The 20,056-nt window shown below is 32.2% G+C and overlaps 1 protein-coding gene across 2 annotated transcripts; it reads right to left on the bottom strand.

Annotated features, from left to right (window-relative positions):
* LOC147064274 (cytochrome P450 6k1-like) lies at positions 1–19,924 on the bottom strand. 2 transcript variants are annotated; one of them, XM_085958926.1, is made up of 9 exons: positions 19,676–19,924; positions 10,549–10,713; positions 10,325–10,461; positions 9,521–9,651; positions 7,184–7,421; positions 6,315–6,536; positions 4,627–4,745; positions 3,440–3,563; positions 1–581 (listed from the first exon to the last, which is right to left on the bottom strand). In XM_085958926.1, the coding sequence occupies exons 1-9, from the start codon at positions 19,858–19,860 to the stop codon at positions 415–417; spliced, it is 1,488 nt and encodes a 495-aa protein (XP_085815052.1). In that variant the 5' UTR covers positions 19,861–19,924; the 3' UTR covers positions 1–414. The 2 variants fall into 2 exon arrangements, 1 of the variants encoding a protein (XP_085815052.1); XR_015071998.1 differs by lacking the exons at positions 3,440–3,563; positions 4,627–4,745; positions 6,315–6,536; ... (3 more) ...; positions 10,549–10,713; positions 19,676–19,924 and adding an exon at positions 1,982–2,120 and having other exon boundaries at positions 445–581.
* Between the last annotated feature and the right edge of the window lie 132 nt (positions 19,925–20,056).

Below are 20,056 nucleotides of genomic sequence, written 5' to 3'. Positions count from 1 at the left end.
ATATTAATACATTTGGTATATTTCGAGAAATTGCAAATAAAGCCTTAAAGTTACGACATATTAAATGGGTTTAAGTCATGACAACGAAAGCTAAAACTCCGAAAGTCAGAATCCTGAATGATCATTATCCCCAATGACCAACTTCCCGAAAGTCCTAGCATCAAAAATATTACCATAAATATGTTATTTTAATACAAATTTTGTTACTTGTGTCTATGGTGTTCCCATATGACTACTATTAATAAATTCTTCTGTTATAGCTAGATAAGACACTAGTCAACCCCCTTTTAAGTTCTCTACCTATATTTTTTATTGTGGTAAAAGGCTACATATTTGTAGGTGAACGATTGTACAAAACATTTTTTTTTTACATTTTCTACTTTTGACTTTATACAAATAAGTAAATGAAATAAATTAATTAATTGCTACGACATCTAATAATACATCGTCCATCGGTGTGGTTCCAAATCTTTTCGGACTCATTTTGATTGTGTGTGGTGTCTTGTCGTTGAGTGTGAACCTGAAGTTTCTCAAACTGCTAATCAACATGACACGAAGCATCAGCTGGGCAAATCTCATCCCTGAAAATATACAGAAAATTAATTCATGTATCATGTATCGCACCTTGAATCAATGTTAAATTTAATTAAATTTATTGAGTGGGTTAACTAAAATCTAATTATTGCTTTGATTATTTCCCATTGGTGTTGCCTTAGTTTTTAATCAAAATTTTGAAAATAATTACATCATGATAATTTATTGTATATGATCAACAGAAAAAAATGGTTTCATTAGTGACATTTAGAATATTATTATATATTTTATGTTTTACTAGTTATTTGGTGATTTAAAATCGAGAGGGATGGAAAGTCTTGGTCGCTCAAAGGATGGCGAAATTTAAATGTGGTCACGATCCTCAGCCATGAGTGCACGACCAAGAAGAGAAATCATTAATTAATTGAAGAAATGATACTATTATTAGACATTATCTTTGGTTATGGTAAAAAATGATGTTTGGATTAGTTAGGTATCAACCTAGGGGCGGCAGGTTATATGAAAGTATGGTGAACCCTACTAGGGTGAAAAAGTATAGTGAGACGGGCTGGTAATCAATTTGTGGCAAAATTTGAACGTTAACATTATATTATATGGGTATGTTATAATGACCAAAGTAAATCCTCTGCGATGCCCTGATTCTTTTTTATTGCGTCGCTATTTCTTGTAAGTTGTCGGCTATTGTTAGCCTGCTTCATTCAGCTGTATGAGAAAGTCGATTCCTTGCCCCTCTTTTAATTTAATACCTCTTTGATATCAACTTTAACTAATTTTTTTTCTGTAATTTTACATGAGGCACATTCCTAAATTGTAGATACTTTTAATAATTAACAAGAATATTTAGATATTATATCCTACACCATTGGATGGGGTCTACACCTAGCTAAAGACATTTTTATTACGAAAAAACATTGTAAACAGGTAAACTTTTCAATAAAGACTAATCATACAAGCTCTTTCAATACCACATTTTACTATACGAATCCGTTCACAATCATTAAGTATTTGCAATGAGAAAGAAATCTTGTTTAAAGATTTTAAATGTATACAATATAATATTTGACTTAGTCATGGAACGACAGTAAATGACATTTGTTTTTCGATTTCCATATTGCATGATATCAAAAATGCAAGTCATACTTTTCTATTGATCTCGCATTGCACGAATATTCATTCATATATTTATCATTAAGCGACATAATTATATTACAATATTATGCGTACATAATAATTTTCATATTTTCACATAAGTACTTTAAGTACGTAAGCAAAAAAGTAATTACGGTATCTATTATTTTTTCCGTGCTACATGATAACCTATTTATAAGACATGTAAACATATAGATTCTATCACAACATTGATGATGAAATAAATGTGTGATGAATTGGTCTGCAGAATTTACAAATAATAATTTAATTACTTAACTTTGAAATCACGTGATGAATGTTCATTTTTGTATTAGGTACACTATATTATATTAATAATGTGTGACAAATTGCCCAATAGCTATAATTTTACAATAAAAGTATTCCTCGAGCTACGACCGTGACACGTTCATTTTGCCACTCTGGTCGTAGGTCTAGCATACAAAATTATTACAAATTCATTCAAAAATTCAATAATCTAATTGAAGATTTTTTCATGGGCAACAATCAATCAATGAGAATTGATTTTGTGAATAAATTTTCTTCGAAGTCGAATAACACCTAGGTATATTTATAAAATCAAATATATATAACATTACTATGTACATTAACGGCCTACATACGCCATGTAGGTAAAGAGATTTTATGGTATTTTCAGAGCCCTGGACATTCCTTAAATATTGTAGATAATCTATTTATATAATCTTGAAGCCTTGTTATGCTTTATATTTATTTTAAATATTTGATGACTGCATAAAGTATTTTTATTACATAAAATAGTATTCTTTTAAACCTCTTGATCTAATGTTTTAGAATATAGTCATATTTCAGTACATCCATGTGCAGTGGTGTTAAGATTTTTTAGATTTATCAATTTTTAAACGCATTTATAAAACCATTAGTAAAATTGTTGTTAAAATTATAATATAGTAAAATATTTACTATAAAAAAAAAACATAGTTATATTCTCTGTGATCCCAAATTTGACAATAATTAGGCATTTTATTATGCAAAAAATGGGCACGACTAACACATTTGAAGATAATTCTAAAGATACTGATTATAAGCTATGTCTTTGACCATTGAAATATGATAAAACATCCTACAAATAATGATTATTTTATAATAATTATTGAGCTAAGAATAATGTAGTATGAGATACGCCATTTCTTTTGCTGGAATGAAATGCCAACGCCAACTTATCGATTGCAACAGTAGCTGATGTTTTTTTTAAACTAAAAAGTCGCATTCGACCAATCTACGGAGCTCTATTTGGCAACGTGTGTTATGTGAATAACGATGACGTCATATCGACGTATTCGACATGTTACAGGCGAGATGAGTTTTTATGTGAGAGCCGGCTAAGCGCGGCGCTTTACCTAGAGACTTCACCCATGGTAGGTACCTACCTAATCATAGTTCAATGTGCTGCATTGATTTTTTTAGTTTTAAAATCAAACATCAAACCAGGTATTTTCACTCAAATTAATCTAGTTGGGTTTTCCCAATAACTTACCAATACCCAATCATTGGTAAATCTACCAATATTTTAAACTTAATACCAGTTTGAACAAAACTTATATTAATTACATTCATCTCATATAGATTGTGGGTTTTTTTGATGAGTACATATTTAGTTAGTTTATCTTACGTTGATATCTTACAATAATGCTGACAAATAAAATGTCTTAAAATGAATATCTTCAAACTATATTATTGGTAGTAGCTTGTTACTTACCCAAACACGTTCTTGGTCCCGCGCTAAATGGGAAATAAGGGACCTCAGTAATATTAATGTCATCAAATCTCTCAGGAATAATTTCTTCTGGATTTGAATAATATTTTTCATCATTTTGTAAGCCCTATAATAATTTAATAAAAAAAGTGTGAGTATAATTATATTTTCTCCTTTAATCTGCAGCACAATAATGTACGTAGGTACACGTCGGGTGCAGTTTAAATGTATTTTTAAAAAGCTTTGGTTGTTAGTCCCAAACACAGATCTTAATTGAAAAACCACCATTTCAATTTTATTTTCTTGTTATTAAAAAATTATAACCATTTAATCGATCTTATGAAGATCATAATATGGGCCTCCACAGAATGGAGGTTGCATTAAGAGATTTGTTTACGAGAAATGGATGTTGCTCACTTATTATGTCCATAGTCTGCGTCCAAACGCACGTTGAAAAACATTTTTATTTGTTTTGTCAGACCTGGGATTCGAACCCAGTACCCACCAACTTAACACAGACAATAAACTTAATTCATATTTTCAAAGATTAATTTCAGGATTTGTTTACCATTTAATGGGTTACTTAATGGTTGCTGCATTATTCAGTAATTATTAAAAAACCGAAGAACCAAACTATTCAACATTTTAATTTTACCACACTCTTATCCTAAAACTTCAACGAAGCGTTATTTAAGGGAATAGGACGATTGGGCGCCGCACTGTCGAATGAAATAAATAGACGTTCGTTACGATTTTATACAGAAAGTAGACTACTTAGTAGTTTTAATTCATTTTGCTCAATAATAATATAAAATAAAATAAAATAAAAAAAAATAAAAAATAATCAATAGTGTTTTTATTGCGGATTGAGAATTATTATGCCTGTAATAATATATATAAAAATACAATAACTCTCTTCTCGTTGGAACTTAAACATATCCACAATTAAATCATTATTTACGTGTACATATTTAAATTCTCATCAAGTATTAATAATATAATAATTTAAATATAAATAATAATTTTAAATATATATTTTAAAAGTATGTGTCTATAATTCACGAACGTCTATTTATTGTCTTATTTCATACGATTGCGTGGCGCCTAGTAGTCCGGCGCCGAATCGTCCTAGACCCGTTATTATAATGCACATCTGTTAATATCCAGTAAAAAAAAACTTAATATCTCACCAGCATGGGTATCATGAGTTTCGTTCCTTTCAGGATCATCTGGTTTGTCCCAGGAATTAAATAATCTCTGGAACATACGCGGTCAATAAACGGAAATGGCGGATGCTTTCTCAAACACTCTGGAAACAAATAAAATTACTCATTATGTTTTAGAATAAATTCATATTATAATCTGTAAAGACCGGATTATATGCATTTGCATATTTAGCACACTCTCATCGGTAATTGCATATTTTACCTAAAATCTAGTAATTAAAGTGATGAAGCATATTTTCGCTAAATTTTATATTTCGAGGCCATCAAAGGTGTAGTAAATGACTTCGATAGTGGCAGTTTGTCAGTCCTAGGAGGCATTTAACGATTTTAATATTTAACAAAATATAGCTGTGATTATCACTCATTTTGCCCACATACCTGCAAGTATTAAAAAGCTTGAAACTCAAGGTTTGGCGTTGACTGAATCTATTCAGTGAATGAATAAAATCCGCCAAATGAACTCCGCATTGCCAGAGGTATTCCCGCGTAAACTTAGAGAAAACTTTAAAAACATTTTGTATAATAACCCAGGCTTTGAACCTTTGTATCAAATTGATAGTTTTATTAATGGGACAGGTGAACTTTTGCCAGAAACAATAAGTGCTAACATAGCACCCAAATTCAAATACTGCCCAGTTACCTCAGTGGATGTGGAACGGTCCTTTTTCACTTATAAAAATATTTTGAGTTATCGAAGACACAATCTTACTACCGAACATCTGGAACAGTACCTGATTGTTAACGTTTACAAGAGTAACAAAATGATAATTGTTAATTATTGATAATTAATTACTAATTGTATGCTGATTTTGAAATAAAAAAACTAAGGCGCCAGGCACATACAATCGGGCGTGCGGGGCGCTCGCTCATATTCAATGTGAATCATCGAAAATACAATGTGATCAAATATGGCAGAGCACACTGGTTTTGACGAAGCGCTGTGCCCGCCCGTCCCATGATTCATTGATTTGTTATGAGAGGCGCTGAAAATAATAAGCTTCTCGTGCCTCTTATTACATAGGTGAAGGGTAATGCGCGGGTGGGAGGAGTGTCATTTCAGTTGTATTTATGCTTCACGGGCCTACTTCGCAGTGATCGCCCCGATCCGATGCTTTTGGTGGGCTTTATGCCTAAAAATTACTATTTTTTTATTATTTAATGTTGCATATTATTTTGAAACTTTTCATGCATATTTCAAGCTTTTTATGTTGCATATAATCTGGTCTCTAATAATCAGTGTATAATGCAGTTCTTACAACAAAAAAACATATTTTTCTATTGGTTATAATATATTTTCTCAGAAGTGTTTCTCAAAATTATGTATGTAGAAGAACACATGTATCATTATTTCTAAATTCAGTATAAATTATACCATAATATTTATAATATTTTCCTCGTGTGTTCTAGGCTTCCTCCAGACCTCTCCGCGAGTCAATTTGGCCACCTGCTGCCAATTTGAGACTTTCTCGGTAAAATGTACTGTATATATTTAACCAAAACCATAAGGCCGATTCACAAATGACAGATAATTATTTTAGTCGAACATGATTTTCATAGATAAGTACTCTACCAGAGAGGTAATTTGTACGAATTAAAAAAACCTTGTAATCATTTGATGAACAATGCTTATAATTCAGATTACTTATCTTTACCTGTAATAAACTTGTTCATGTAAGACAATTGGTTAGTGATCTCATAATCGAATACTCCGTTATGGTGCTCGAAGGCTTCGTTGATTTCTTCTCGGAGCTTATCCTGAATTTCGGGATTCTTTGCAATCTCGTACATGCAAAAGGTGATGGCGCTTGCAGCAGTCTCAAATCCAGCAGTAAAGAACATAAACAATTGACCGGCGAGGTTTTCATCGTCAGGCACTGCATATTTAAAAAAAAAAAAAAAATGTTGTACGACAGGCACTAAAAATGAAATATACTTAGTATTACCATCGTAGTAATACACCGGGAAGATGTGTTACTATGGCCCCCATACCTATCGCTAAGGTTAAAGGCAATCTGACGCTCTTTAGTGACGTTTTCCAAATAGTGTTCGAGGTAAATAAAATTCAGTGTATTTTTAGCGATTTTTTAACACATAGAATTATAGAGTTGTTGGGTATCAACATACATCAACCAAAAATTGCATCACATAACCATATATTTTAAAAAGGTGGACATGCGTGTAACCGATGTATTATTGTGTAATCGCCATTAATTGACAAATCAGAAGTCAAAAAGATGAGTCAAAAAATGTCAAATTTAATTCTACTTATTCTTACATCATACAAATGCGTTGGGATTGTATTTAGCTATTTAGAATAATTTTCCACTTTTTGTCAATCGGCCTGATGGCTTCGGTCATGTCTTCTCGATCCTATCAATTTTTAATTTTTCTAGTTAATCTGTATTTTATACAAATGTTTTTATTCTAATCGCATTTAGTCAAATTTCCATGTTGATCAAACGTTAGTAAATAATGTAATTACTATCATAATAATAAAAGACAAGAGATTATTTGTTCTCACCTATCATTTCTCCGTTATTTCCTTCCCAAGGTCCCTTAACACGCAGCTCCATGAGCGCGTCAATATAATCACCACGTGGAGGATGACCAGCTTTGAGTGCCAAAGCTTTACGCAGGGCGTCTCTCATCAGGTCGTAGGTCCACTTGGGGAATAAACCTATGCCTGTAGCCATCATGAACTCTGGTTTTAAGAAACATATGTTGACCCGCATTCCTTGAATTATATTTTCAGCAAATAGCTGAAATAAAATAGAAAATAAGTAGTGTCAATGCCGGAAGGTGGCGAGTCCATTAAACAAGAACTTGGCTGGAGAACATTTCATAATTTACAGACCAATGACAAACAACAGGCAATTTACAATATTCAGGTAGATTATTTTAACATTTGACATCAGGTGAGCGACAAGTGATGACATCTTGTCGTCAATAATTAGGCTGATCTCAATACCAGAATATCGCCTTATATCGTTCGAGGTTTTAGCTTTTCCGGTTTTTTATTGTTCTTACAATAATATAGATTATTGCAATATCGAAAATATTGTTTTTGTAAAATTATAGATTGGTACTATTACATTTGTGAATTCTAAATTGATACATTTTTGTCGAATAATGACATCAGACAATTTTGTTCTTTACGTTACCAAGGTTACCGAGTATTAATGAAATATAAAATTAAGTAACTACTAAGTAAATAAACCTCAAATGTTTATATCTCGTGAATCAAACCACAAATTCATCTATGTTTTCTTGCGTTGGCCTGCATTTCAGCAAAAATTCAACGCTCTAAAAACCTGCCGTTTTATAGTAGGTATGAATATATAGATAGATAATGCTAGGGATTGCAATACCGGTATTTCAAAACCGGTATTCCAGTATTTTTCGATACCGAAATAACGGTTTTAAAAATCAGACAATACCTATATATTCGGTATTGAAAGTAGAAACAAAATGTATTAATTAACATAAATTACTTAACAGGACTGAATATTTTTGTAAGGTAACGCGATGTCTAGTTTACTTCCGTGGCCGTTCATCGTCATTGGTGACCAGCAATGATACGTGCTATAAATATTAATATTTTAAAGATATTTTTATATAAATATATATTGGTAGATACTACTGTTTTACATATATTTCACGTATTACATATATTATACGAAATATGTTTTCACATATTTCACGAATACCGGTATTAATATTTTTATTCGGCATTGAAATCCCTAGAGAATACCACTGTATTGACAGAAAATTAATTTGATTATTTCTTTACTATGTATTATATGTTTTAGGATTATTATAATTTATAATAAGTGTACTAAAAGAGTATTGAAGACATAAACAATTCATTTCATGAGTTATGAATTATGATGATATTTTTTATTATCATAGGAATAAAATAACGAAGCAATTATCCCTCATAATTATTAATAAAATTGTACTTCTATTCCGCATTTATCATAGAAGCTAGTTGAAAAAATGAATAGAAAATATTTTTTCCGATAATTGATTTAAACGACTACATTTAATATTCTTATAAATTATGCTGTACTAACTTCAAACATAAATACACTTTTTACGACATCAACACGTGTATTAAACTTTATCAACAGCGCATGCCCAGCTGATGGTATTATTATGAATTTATTAATTACATGACATCATTATTAAGTTGTATTATATTATATATATTGGTAGTATTTACACGTGTGTCCTCGATAATAATCTTAAAAATTGGAAGCATTCATTGTTTGTTCTCAGCGGCTGCATAACTACCCTGCCATAGTAATACCAATTGGGAGGGCTATAACTTGTTCAACCAAATCGTTTCGGATATTGATATATTCCACATATGCGAGGACGTGTGAATTCTTAAAATACGGTCTACTCAGCTCATTCTGCGTACTTATTTATACTGTTTTTCTGAAACTGCTTTAATTTTTTCATGTCATGCTGTGAACGGCTTGGATTTGTAATTTGTACAATTCACCGTTTGTAACTAAATTTTAATTTGAAATAAATAAAAATCGAAGACAGCCGATCATCCTATGTAATTCTTTAGACTTGTTACACTATTTCATACACTTTGACCTACATATTATGGCTTGCATACCTAATTAAAAACTTTATTTATTTCTAATATTTAATTATGTTTACTAAAATCTTATGTTATACTTCGCTCATCGTAAATAAATGTTGCTATCACAATCAACAACTTGTAACCGGAAGTAATTCTACGTATTGTTTGATAGTAAATAATAATATTCCGACTATAATACTAATAAATTAAATGTATAATACGTTACTATGTTTAAGACGCATATAATAATTTGTTACTCACTGCGTTTCCTAAGTGTTTTAATGAATCGTTTTCCGGGTCAGAGATTGCGGTACCGTCAAATCCAAAAACTGCATCAGATATGACGTCACTGGTGATACACGATGACAGGCTCTTGATTTCAATCGATGAACCTTTATAAATTAAAAATAATGAAAAATTATTTCATGTAGTGATACCTATTCTCCCTAGCACTCCTTAAAAAGGACGGGAGAAGACCAAGTGGCTATAATCTCAATGGTGGAAGCCCAACTATAATATATTAGATACATTTTTTAGATATACGGGATCAGTGACGTCCCGTCTCTATGGCCAAATTGGTATCTACTAATACCAAATATCAGAATGCCTAGCACATATGCGCACGTGATTGGCTTGACACGAGAATTCAAGAGAGTGAAAAGTAAGCATGCCTTGTAGAAAGGCAGTCGGAAAATAATCATTTGACGAATTATCGAAAGGAAGATCTTAAAATAAAGACGTCGAATAAATTTCTTCTGGACACGTTCTAAAATAAACTCAAACCCTCTTAAGGCCACCAGATAATCGACCCATATTCAAGAATGCTACGCACTTATGAGACGTAGAGTGTACGTAAGACATTTGGATTCTTGAATGGTTTGGATTGTCGCATGATGAATTCTAGAAGCTTACTCGCACGTAGAGCCGTACGAGTTATATGCGAGTGAAAAGATAATAAAGAATCAAAAATTATCCCAAGATCTTTCACCTCAAATTGACGCTTTAATGTACTTTTTGACGCATATTATAATATTCTATTATTTATTTAGTATTATGCCTTCTTACTTTCTCCAATTTTCTTCTGCAATTTCTTAGATACTCCAACGATTGCATCAAAAATAACCTTTTGCTTCTTCGCAGTAAAAATCGGCGATAATTTGGCCCTTGTATTTTTCCATTCTTTTCCGTGAATTGCAAAAAGGCTAAAACACATAAAAAATAAATAATTTAATTAAATTTATAAAGAAACATCAATCGCAATGAACGGGTATTTATCGTTTATAATTTACCTTATTGCGCCCAGGTAATCCGTCTTTTTGGATATTTTAAATATACGATTATTGAAATAGTCATAATCCTGTTTCAGAATTCGGCTCGCCAGATCGAAATCTCTTACCACTAGGCATGGGGCATCAGCCAGAAATATTCCGACGTATGGATGATCTGTATATGTCCTGAAAAAAATATATTATAATCTCTATATATATAAAAATCTCGTGTCACGATGTTTGTGGTCGAACTCCTCCGAAATGGCTCGACCGATTCTTATGTTTTTTTATGTATATTTGTTAGGTATGAGAATAGGTCAACAAGTATATTTCATACCGCTAGGTGATTAGGGTATCTCTATCCAGAAAAAATTTCTTTTATTTTTTTAACAATTTTTTTTTTGTATTTTTTTTATTATTTGGCATAAAAAAATACCTATAACCTCAAATTTTCATTTTCCTACCCCCATCCTCCCATTTTTTAATCGCGATTTTATTATTTTTGTATGAACAAATTTAACCGTCGTTCGTATTTCAAACAGAACGAAATTGTTTATGTTTTTGAATGACAGATGGCACTACGTCCGAGAAGAATTAAAGAGAAGCGTCGCGTCATTTTGACATTTCATTCGGCAAATCACAACGCAGTGCGTGCAAAATTTTGTACGATTTGATTTAATTTATCTATTTTTATGTGCGTGTATTACAGTGCACAATGCCAGTAAGACGCAAGGGGGGCCATTTGGGCCGTCGAACGAATAAAGCAGCAAAGATGCGAAATAGTAGAGTTGAAAGAACAGACGAACAAATCCAACAAGATAACAAAAACGTGCGTGTAAGCATGTCGCAATTGCGTGCATCTCAATCACAAGAGGCACGAGCTGAACGAAATCAACAACGACAATTGGAACGGAGCCAAGCGCGCCGGTTCGTAGTTAACACACGCAGAGCAAATGACCGACAACGCCAACAAGTACATCGAACATTTACATCCGCTTCGTTCCTTCTTCTCGCATTCGAGTACGAGCCAGATATTGAATATTCCGCTCATCCAAAAGTGCTGATTGGTGCTATGGACAAAGAATGTCCCCATTGTCATGCGCTCAAATTCAAACATGAGTCAGCCGGGATGTGTTGCGCATCAGGAAAAGTGCAACTACCAGAAATTGAGATACCACCAGAACCATTGAACAGCTTGCTCATTGGCACGGTTCCAGATTCAAACCTGTTTCTGAAGTCCATTCGCACATTCAATTCATGCTTCCAAATGGAAACGGAAATAGTTCACAATACTGCGGCAAATGGTCAACAATTCCATTCTACGTTCAAAACAAAGGTCAAGTATACCACAAAGTAGGCTCATTGCTGCTAATGCCAAACGAACCACATACATTTTTACAAATCTACTTCATGGGCGCGGCGGTGAGGACATCAATCATGTGGATGCACGTTGCGGCTACAATAGCCTCAATTCGCCTAATGCCAGGCGCATCGTCGGCGAACTGGACGCCCTGTTGAATGAGCACAATGAATTATTGAAATTCTTCAAAGCACATATGCACGAATTGCAAAGTGACAATCACGCTATTGTCATCAATCCTGATAAAACACCAGCTGGAGAGCACGTACGTCGATTCAATGCGACTGTTGTTGACGACATTGCTGGAATCATGGTTGGCGACCGCACATCGACGCGAGAAATCGTGATTCGAAGGAGAAACAATAATCTGGAGTTCATCGCTGACACACACCGTTCATACGACGCTCTCCAATATCCGCTAATTTTCTGGAAGGGACAAGACGGATATTGCATAAACATTAAACAACGAGATCCTGTCACAGGTAATTCATTCATTATGAACATCATTACTCATTTTGAATTGAGAAAATGAATGGTTGATGTTTTTTTGTTTTTATCGGCGGTCATCGTCTACAGTGCTCTATTCCTCTTTCTGTCATAGATCCCATCCCCACACACTTACGATACATTCGTTACTTTTTATTTAACAACCAAAATATTCACTAAAAATAATTTATATAGCAGAACAACGTTTGCCTGGTCAGCTAGTATAATATAATATGCATTATAACAATATAATAAACTACTAGCATGTCGGTGATCGAAATCAATTCAAAAAATATTAATCTTCAACTGAGGTAATAGTATTGGCATTGGGAGAAACCGATCCAAGTGATTAAAAAAAGAACTAAATAAGTATTAAATTTAACTTCGGGTGCCTCAGGGAACTCTGAAATACCTAGCGGGTGGTACCAGGCAACCGATCTCGAGTGCGGGAGAATATGGGATAAACTTAAACACGTGTAAATATCATACAATGTCATACGTCGAATACTGACAACTGTTCTCGGTTTATACATTGACGCCCATTTAATATTGGTGTATTGAAGGTTGCAACACATACTTCACGTCTATAATGCGTGGTTCATTTTCGTAGCACACTCACAAATTCAAATACCTGCGTCAAAATGTGGTATATTGGAATATAATATTGCCTATCGGAATTATATTTATTAATCTGTTCTGTGGTCTTCATACTGCCCCATTGCAGGTTGTGACGGTTGATGATGCTATGTATCGTGCGGTTGACCTATTGGATAGCATGATTAAGTTTGATCGATTGTTTTAATTTTATTTTATTTTTGTGGATCTTCTAAATAATTTACAATAATATAATTCATTTCATATTTATTACAACGTTTTTCTTAGCTTGTATTCTTATTTTTCCGGTGGTTCTTTGTCCGGTACAAATCTTGCAATTGATTTTTAACTAACTTCCCGACTAGCTAGACATTTGAAACTTTTAGAATATATCAGAACACGATACCAATGCATTTTTTTAATACTTTTAGCAATCTTTAAGTAGAATTGAATTCATTTTCAAATAATTATGTTTTCTATGAAAAGTTATTTCGACACCATTATCGGTTGCTAGGGAACAACTAAATTATTAACATATCACTAAGGAAATCAATGACATGTCAAGTACAAAAAAAAATTGATCGTTTAAGCTAGTCAAGTCGAGTTTATATAGTTCAACAGAATTTAAAAACGTTGTATATAAAAAGTTCTTTTTATCTTGTAATTATTTTTGTTTATCTTGTAATTATTTGAATTTTTCCACTTGCTTGCGAATTTATTTGCTCTGTTTTTCTCCATTATATTACTGTTACATATTTCTTCTCATTATATAAGCGTAAGGGGTATTTTTGTATACATGTTTCTTTCTAACCATGCAACCAATAAATATAACGATTCGAAATTCAAATCGCATTATTTTGATATCCACTCATTTTATACAAGAAAAAAAACTAAAAATAAAAAACGAACGTCCCATTTTCTGTCATTTGCTTACAATCTTTGTTTATATGATAATTTATTCTCATAAGGTGTCAATTTCTAAAACATATTTTTATTTATTGCTTGCTACGAATTTTAAAACCTATCGAAACCTTTCCCTGATAATTCTTGAAATGTTTTACTCTGTTGACTTATATTATATATATTTTTATATTCAGTTTTTTTGGCCATCATAGATCTAAGAATTGCCTTTTAACAAAATTTCGTGTGAGGTGGGCAAGCTATACGTTTAAATATCATTAACATATTACTCCACTTTTAGGTACATACTATTAAAACAAACAAAAATACATTTCCACTATACCAATTTCAGAATAAGGTGATATAAGAATGTAATGTCTGTAAGTCTGATTCTTTGACTGTCGGTATATTATATTTTATATTTGAATAGAAAATATTAGGTAAGCATTTTAAATACCTACATTATTGTGTTATTTAAGATTTCTACAGGTCACTACGATTTCTTCTTCTAGTACCATCCCCTATCAGAGATCGTTCGCCATCAAGGTGAACTTCGCTCTATTATCTTGCTAACCGGAATGGTTTTCTTCGGATGACGAATTGGGGAATGCTGTACTGCGGTTCAGATACTCTAAAGTTCTGATTTTGGTACTATGCTGAACTCCTCAGTTCTTTCCCATTGGTTTGAGAACGTTAACATTTTTACCCTGTCATCAAATTGAATATTGAGTGTATGTTTAAGCCTCAACTTTCTATAACGTATCTAGTTTTGCGTCCATACTTTATTAATGTCATAGAAACAGAATGGGAGAACATAACAGTTATCCATACATAGTGTCAGGTGAACATTAAAGTCTTGATTGCTAATGAGTAATCTCATTTTGAGAAAAGCATTCTTGATATCTGATTTCTTGTTTTAATTTCATGAAACTTGTCCAATTTCTCAATGACCCGTATTCTTAAATATTGATGTTAGTATTTTTTTTAAACAGTTAATAGTTTCGTTTTATTGGGGCTATTTTTTAAGCATACAAGTTTCTAACATCGTTAACCTTCTACTATTCAGTATACTTATACGGTTTAAGACATCAGCGATCAGCACTATGTCATCGGCATACCATATATCAGTGGAGGCAAACCTATGGTACGCGTGCCACCAGTGGCACGCGTTTGAAGAGAAAAAAAATACCTATAGTAATAATAATAAATGAAAGATCGCATTGTATAAAAAATATCAGGCAAATACTCTTCAAGAATATGCATTGCGTTTAATGTATATATATTATTGCTTAGGTAGGTCCTCAGGCTTTATGCGTCACATAAATCATTATTATCACACTAACCTCATCAGGCGGCGGGGGATGCCGCGCCGCGAACCTCCAATTTTGATCGATTTACAATGCTTGAGACCACTCTAGCAAGAGAATGACTCTTCTGATCTGAGCAATTCTGGTGTCAATTTGTGCGTAAATGACCAAACTAATTTACACATTAACAGACAATTTCATTTCTACCAACAAAAAATGACTGCACCAAATAAGAAACAAGAACGCGGTGGACCTAGTAGTAGTAATTATTTTGGGGTTTCAAAATTGGTGGACCAAAATGTATGGCGTAATTGAATAAAAGCGATAAAACTATAAATGTGTGTAGTGGTATCTAGAACATCATCATTTTTTTTATATAGATTTCTTAAAAACTATTTTTCCCCATGAAAAACTGCTCGACACGCCAGACAGTTGAAAAATAATATTTGGGAAATATAGACACCATTAATTAAACCTGCCGATTAACTTTGTAATGTTTCTTTAAAAATATCTTCAAAGTACAGATTAATGACAGTATGTATATTAAATTTGTATTATTATACCCCTGCCGTAAACCGGACGAATTTCCGATTTACCCAATTCAATAAATAACATTTAATATTATGAACATAATAATATGTTGCCGCAATCGAGACATTGTTTACATATAATATCGTCTGTCCCTATTAAAAAAGTCGGATCTGCAAAATGCTATTTTTCAGTACGAGCAATCAAAGATGTTTCATCAAATATCCTTTGTGACGTGCTTGCCATAATGAATACGGGTTATAGAAACTTTTCTAAACGTTTATAAAAACATCCGTCTGTCCGGTGAACATAGCAGCAACTGTCATATCCGAGTGATCCGACGCATCTTGCTCACCCACGCCAGCCAATAAAGTCGGTTGGTAAGAACCGACATTGTTATTCAGACACTCTCGGTAGATCCGTCATTTTTAACTTGAGTATCTCGAAATTTTTCAAACAAACAAAAAAAACTGTGATTGTGGTATAAATGTTTAAATAAGTTTTACGTAATAATCCAAAAATGACAAAATTTCAGATCCGACTTTTTAATAGGGACGGACGATATTATGTTATGGTTAATATCATTAACCCAATTAATTAAATGTTTTTCATTTATTTGACATCATCGAAATATATTATTATATTGATAGTTACCACGACTTCAACAATATTTACTTTAATAACATTATTATTATCCATAACAAACTCCTTTATAAATACGCCGATGTTTTAAGTATTGATAATATTAACTATGTTAGAAAATAAATTAGTTATTTTAACCATTGAAAATAAGGTTAAAAACTAGGTATTTTGCGATAAAATATTATTTCAATAAAGTTACATCATATCTACAAGCTCATATTTTTATAGAGCTTCGCTTGAGCATATTTATTTATTTAGCTTTTTGAAACGCATGATATTTGGTTAAAGGTCGTGGCAATACCATGGTCAAACGATGATTTTATACTCGTTTTCTTTAGATCTTGCGATGGTATTCATGGTGAAGAGCTCATATACTTTGGCCGTGGATTCAAACAAGAACGAAACGGAGTTATACATTGCACTAATAGAATGTATAACAGGGGTAGTCAACCTCTTTATACCTACCACTCACTTTTGAATCTCTGTTAGTAGTCAAATTTTCTAACCGCCCACCGGTTCCACAGTAATGCTGATTTATAAAGTAGATAAAGCAGAGTTACAGCAAGTAAAAGCATATAATAATAATTACTTACCAAATACTTTATGTCAGACTTTTGCTATGTTTGGCAGAATAAATCTTTATAAAACAACTTACTGTAATTAAATCTATTTTTTTATTTATACTTTGCATACATAGAAGCATGAAGTCTTGAAAGATAAACGTAAAGCCGTCTTCAAATTTGTTTTTTTCAGCAGATTCTCAACGCAAGGACTGGACAAATCAATAGCGTAGGCGGCAGTATTAGATCAGTGCTGCCATCACTGACTTTCCAACATACCATCGGACCACTCAACCATGAAGTCTGATGGAATTACATTAAATTAATTAAATTATTACCTAATGAGATCCCTCATGCTGATGCTGCGAAACAAATGTTTTTAAAACCCCCGCCGCCCACCATTGAAGCTGAAACGCCCACTATTGGGCGGTAGGGACCAGGTTGACTACCGCTGATGTGTAACAATACAAAGTAAATAAAGAGTTTAGGATGTGTATAGTTAAATCTTCACATAGTTGCCAAGCATCTTCGCAATCTGAGAATCGTTTTTTTCGTTTAAGATGTCATGCTCATCAAATCCACCTGTTGTCGATGGCCTCTCACTCCATCGCACTTGCATAATGAATATTTCGGACAAGTTAATTATTTACCATACCACTTTTGATATGATTTTTCTTGATTTCATGTTTAAGTTATTTGTAAATTATTCTTAACTTGACATTTACCTACGGTTTATATTTATTTATTGTTTAACATATTATGTCGGAAATTGAACCATGATGTTTAATGGATTTATTTATTAAGGAAGGTAATGGTTTTGATCTTGAAAATTGATAAAAATAATTTATAACAACTCTGTCTAGCTAAATCATCAATTACTGATAACACTGGATATTTATTATTTAATTTGACGTGTTTGATAATATGCAATTCATTATCTTATTTATTGGTACGCTAACTAATATAATGGCTCATACAATTATTTGCATGCGTTTTGCAGGTTACGAAACATATCGGAGCGGACCGGAGCCGCTCGTAGTAAAATTTGGAATTGCATTCCGGTTCGTGGAATATTAAGAAAATAATATAATATGTCATAAAACCCTATTTTTACAAACAATAATGAGCGTTTGTGTTATTTTCTACAGAGACTTTTAGAAGATTAATTTATGTTATATAACAATAATTGCCATACAATATGTGCATAACAGAGCGTTTTGTACATTATTAATATTCTAGTCCACTTTGCAGCGCTGTAGCGCGCTAATATATAAAAAAATATTTCAGACAAAACTTGTAGACAATCATGTTTTCTACAAAATGGATAATAACAGTGACGTTCCGTGGGGGTAGGTAGATGAGCGTCGCTTGGGGGCGGCAGTTACCCAAAGGGATGCAAATCGAGGAGAATCATTAGGTATATATAGAAATAACTATATAAACTTAGTAATAACGGAATTACCTTTCCATTAAAAAAATCAGCTCACTGGTTGGAAACAAAATGTATTAATTAGGTACTATAAAAGATGTCTAGTTTACTTCCGTTGTCTTTGGATGCCACGTTCTTGGTGAACAACAATGACACGTGCATACCTAATTTAAAATGTATCCAAATATATTTACCAGTCACTCGTGAGTTTTGGAAGTTGTCAAGTGTATTTTTAAATGTACCTACCTGAAACTGTAGACTCACAATATAGTCAATTGAATCAGAGATGGCATTTGGATGGCAGATGGTGGTATATATCTTGTTAGTAATGTATCCATACAACACATTTCTTAGATATTGGAGTCATGAAAGGATGATAAAAAGTACTGTATAAAAAATGTGGCGGCATTTTGGGACTGCCTAGGGGCTGCATTTTGTCTAGGGACGTCACTGGATAATAACTAGGTATTTTTATCCATTTACCTACTGGTGAAAAAAAACGTTTTTGTGTGTCATTTTTCCAAGATGGCGGCGTTATTAGGCGTGCACTAAGGTCGAAAATTTGGATTTTTTTATAGGACCACAGTCTATTAAACATATCCTAAAATCAAAACAACCGTAACTTTTGCATGGTAAAACTCTCCTACTACTGGCCTAATAAGGATATCAAAATGTCTTAAAATGTATATAACGATAAATTATTTGAAAAAAAAATCTTCAAGATTATCAACAAATCGCTTATTTTTGTCAAAAGGTTTATATAACCACCATTTATTTTAATTCCATAATTTTCTTAGTAAAAATATTTTCGTGTTGAAAGAAATATAATTATCTAAGTAATTCCATTATAATGGTAAGTATATTGAACATTTGTTAATCTTAGAATTTAGATGTTGAGTATGTGAGTTTTTATTTAAATTATTTTTTCTTGTTGTAAATAATCAGAAGTTTCTTATATTAATAACAATTAATTGCCTTATAATTCGAGATTATTTATTGAATTTCTCATAACTTGCATTATTGAAATTAAAAATCTAAATATGTTTAAGTATACTAATGTTTTCTGAAAAGTTTGGTAATTTATTAAATTTCATTTACTTTTGAACAGAGAATTTTATTTTAATAAATACCTAGGTAAGTATGCCTATTATTATATATATCCTGATTATTATTATACTGTATTAAATACGCAAAACATCTTGTATTTTATTTTAATAAAATTAATAGTGGAAAAATAATTGTGACACAACTTTGTGGAAAATACAATTAAATAAATGTATACATAATAAGCATAAAAATAATAGGATTGACCAAACACCAAAAAATATTCAATATTACTCACGTATAAATATTCTTGAGAAATTCTCCAATGGACATTTTTTGTCCGAAGATCGGTCCCAGGTTTCCAATAAACGGTGTAGGTTTCACATAGAAAATTCCTCGATCTTTCCAATAATTAAAATTCCTCGTAGCATACAGATAAGCCGCCACCAAGCAAGATATGACCAAAATTAAAAAGACTATCATTTTGGTTTGTTTTAACAATTAAAAAACTAAGACTTCTTATCACGGCTGATACCTTTTTAAGACTGTTCTTTACCTACTATCTAAAATTGTCCACTGCATTTTCTCGAACACATAAATCTACGTTTTATGTACGCACCTATCTAATAACTAGACCTCGTAATATGTAGGTAGATAATTAAGTAATTACTATCTTACG

This window comes from Rhyacophila brunnea, unplaced genomic scaffold (assembly GCF_057557595.1).
Source record: "Rhyacophila brunnea isolate RB1 unplaced genomic scaffold, BYU_Rbru_1.0 scaffold_8, whole genome shotgun sequence".
Classification (NCBI taxonomy): Eukaryota; Metazoa; Arthropoda; class Insecta; order Trichoptera; family Rhyacophilidae; genus Rhyacophila; species Rhyacophila brunnea.
The sequence above is the reverse complement of the archived record's forward strand: the minus strand, read 5'-3'. Positions and strand labels throughout refer to the sequence as shown.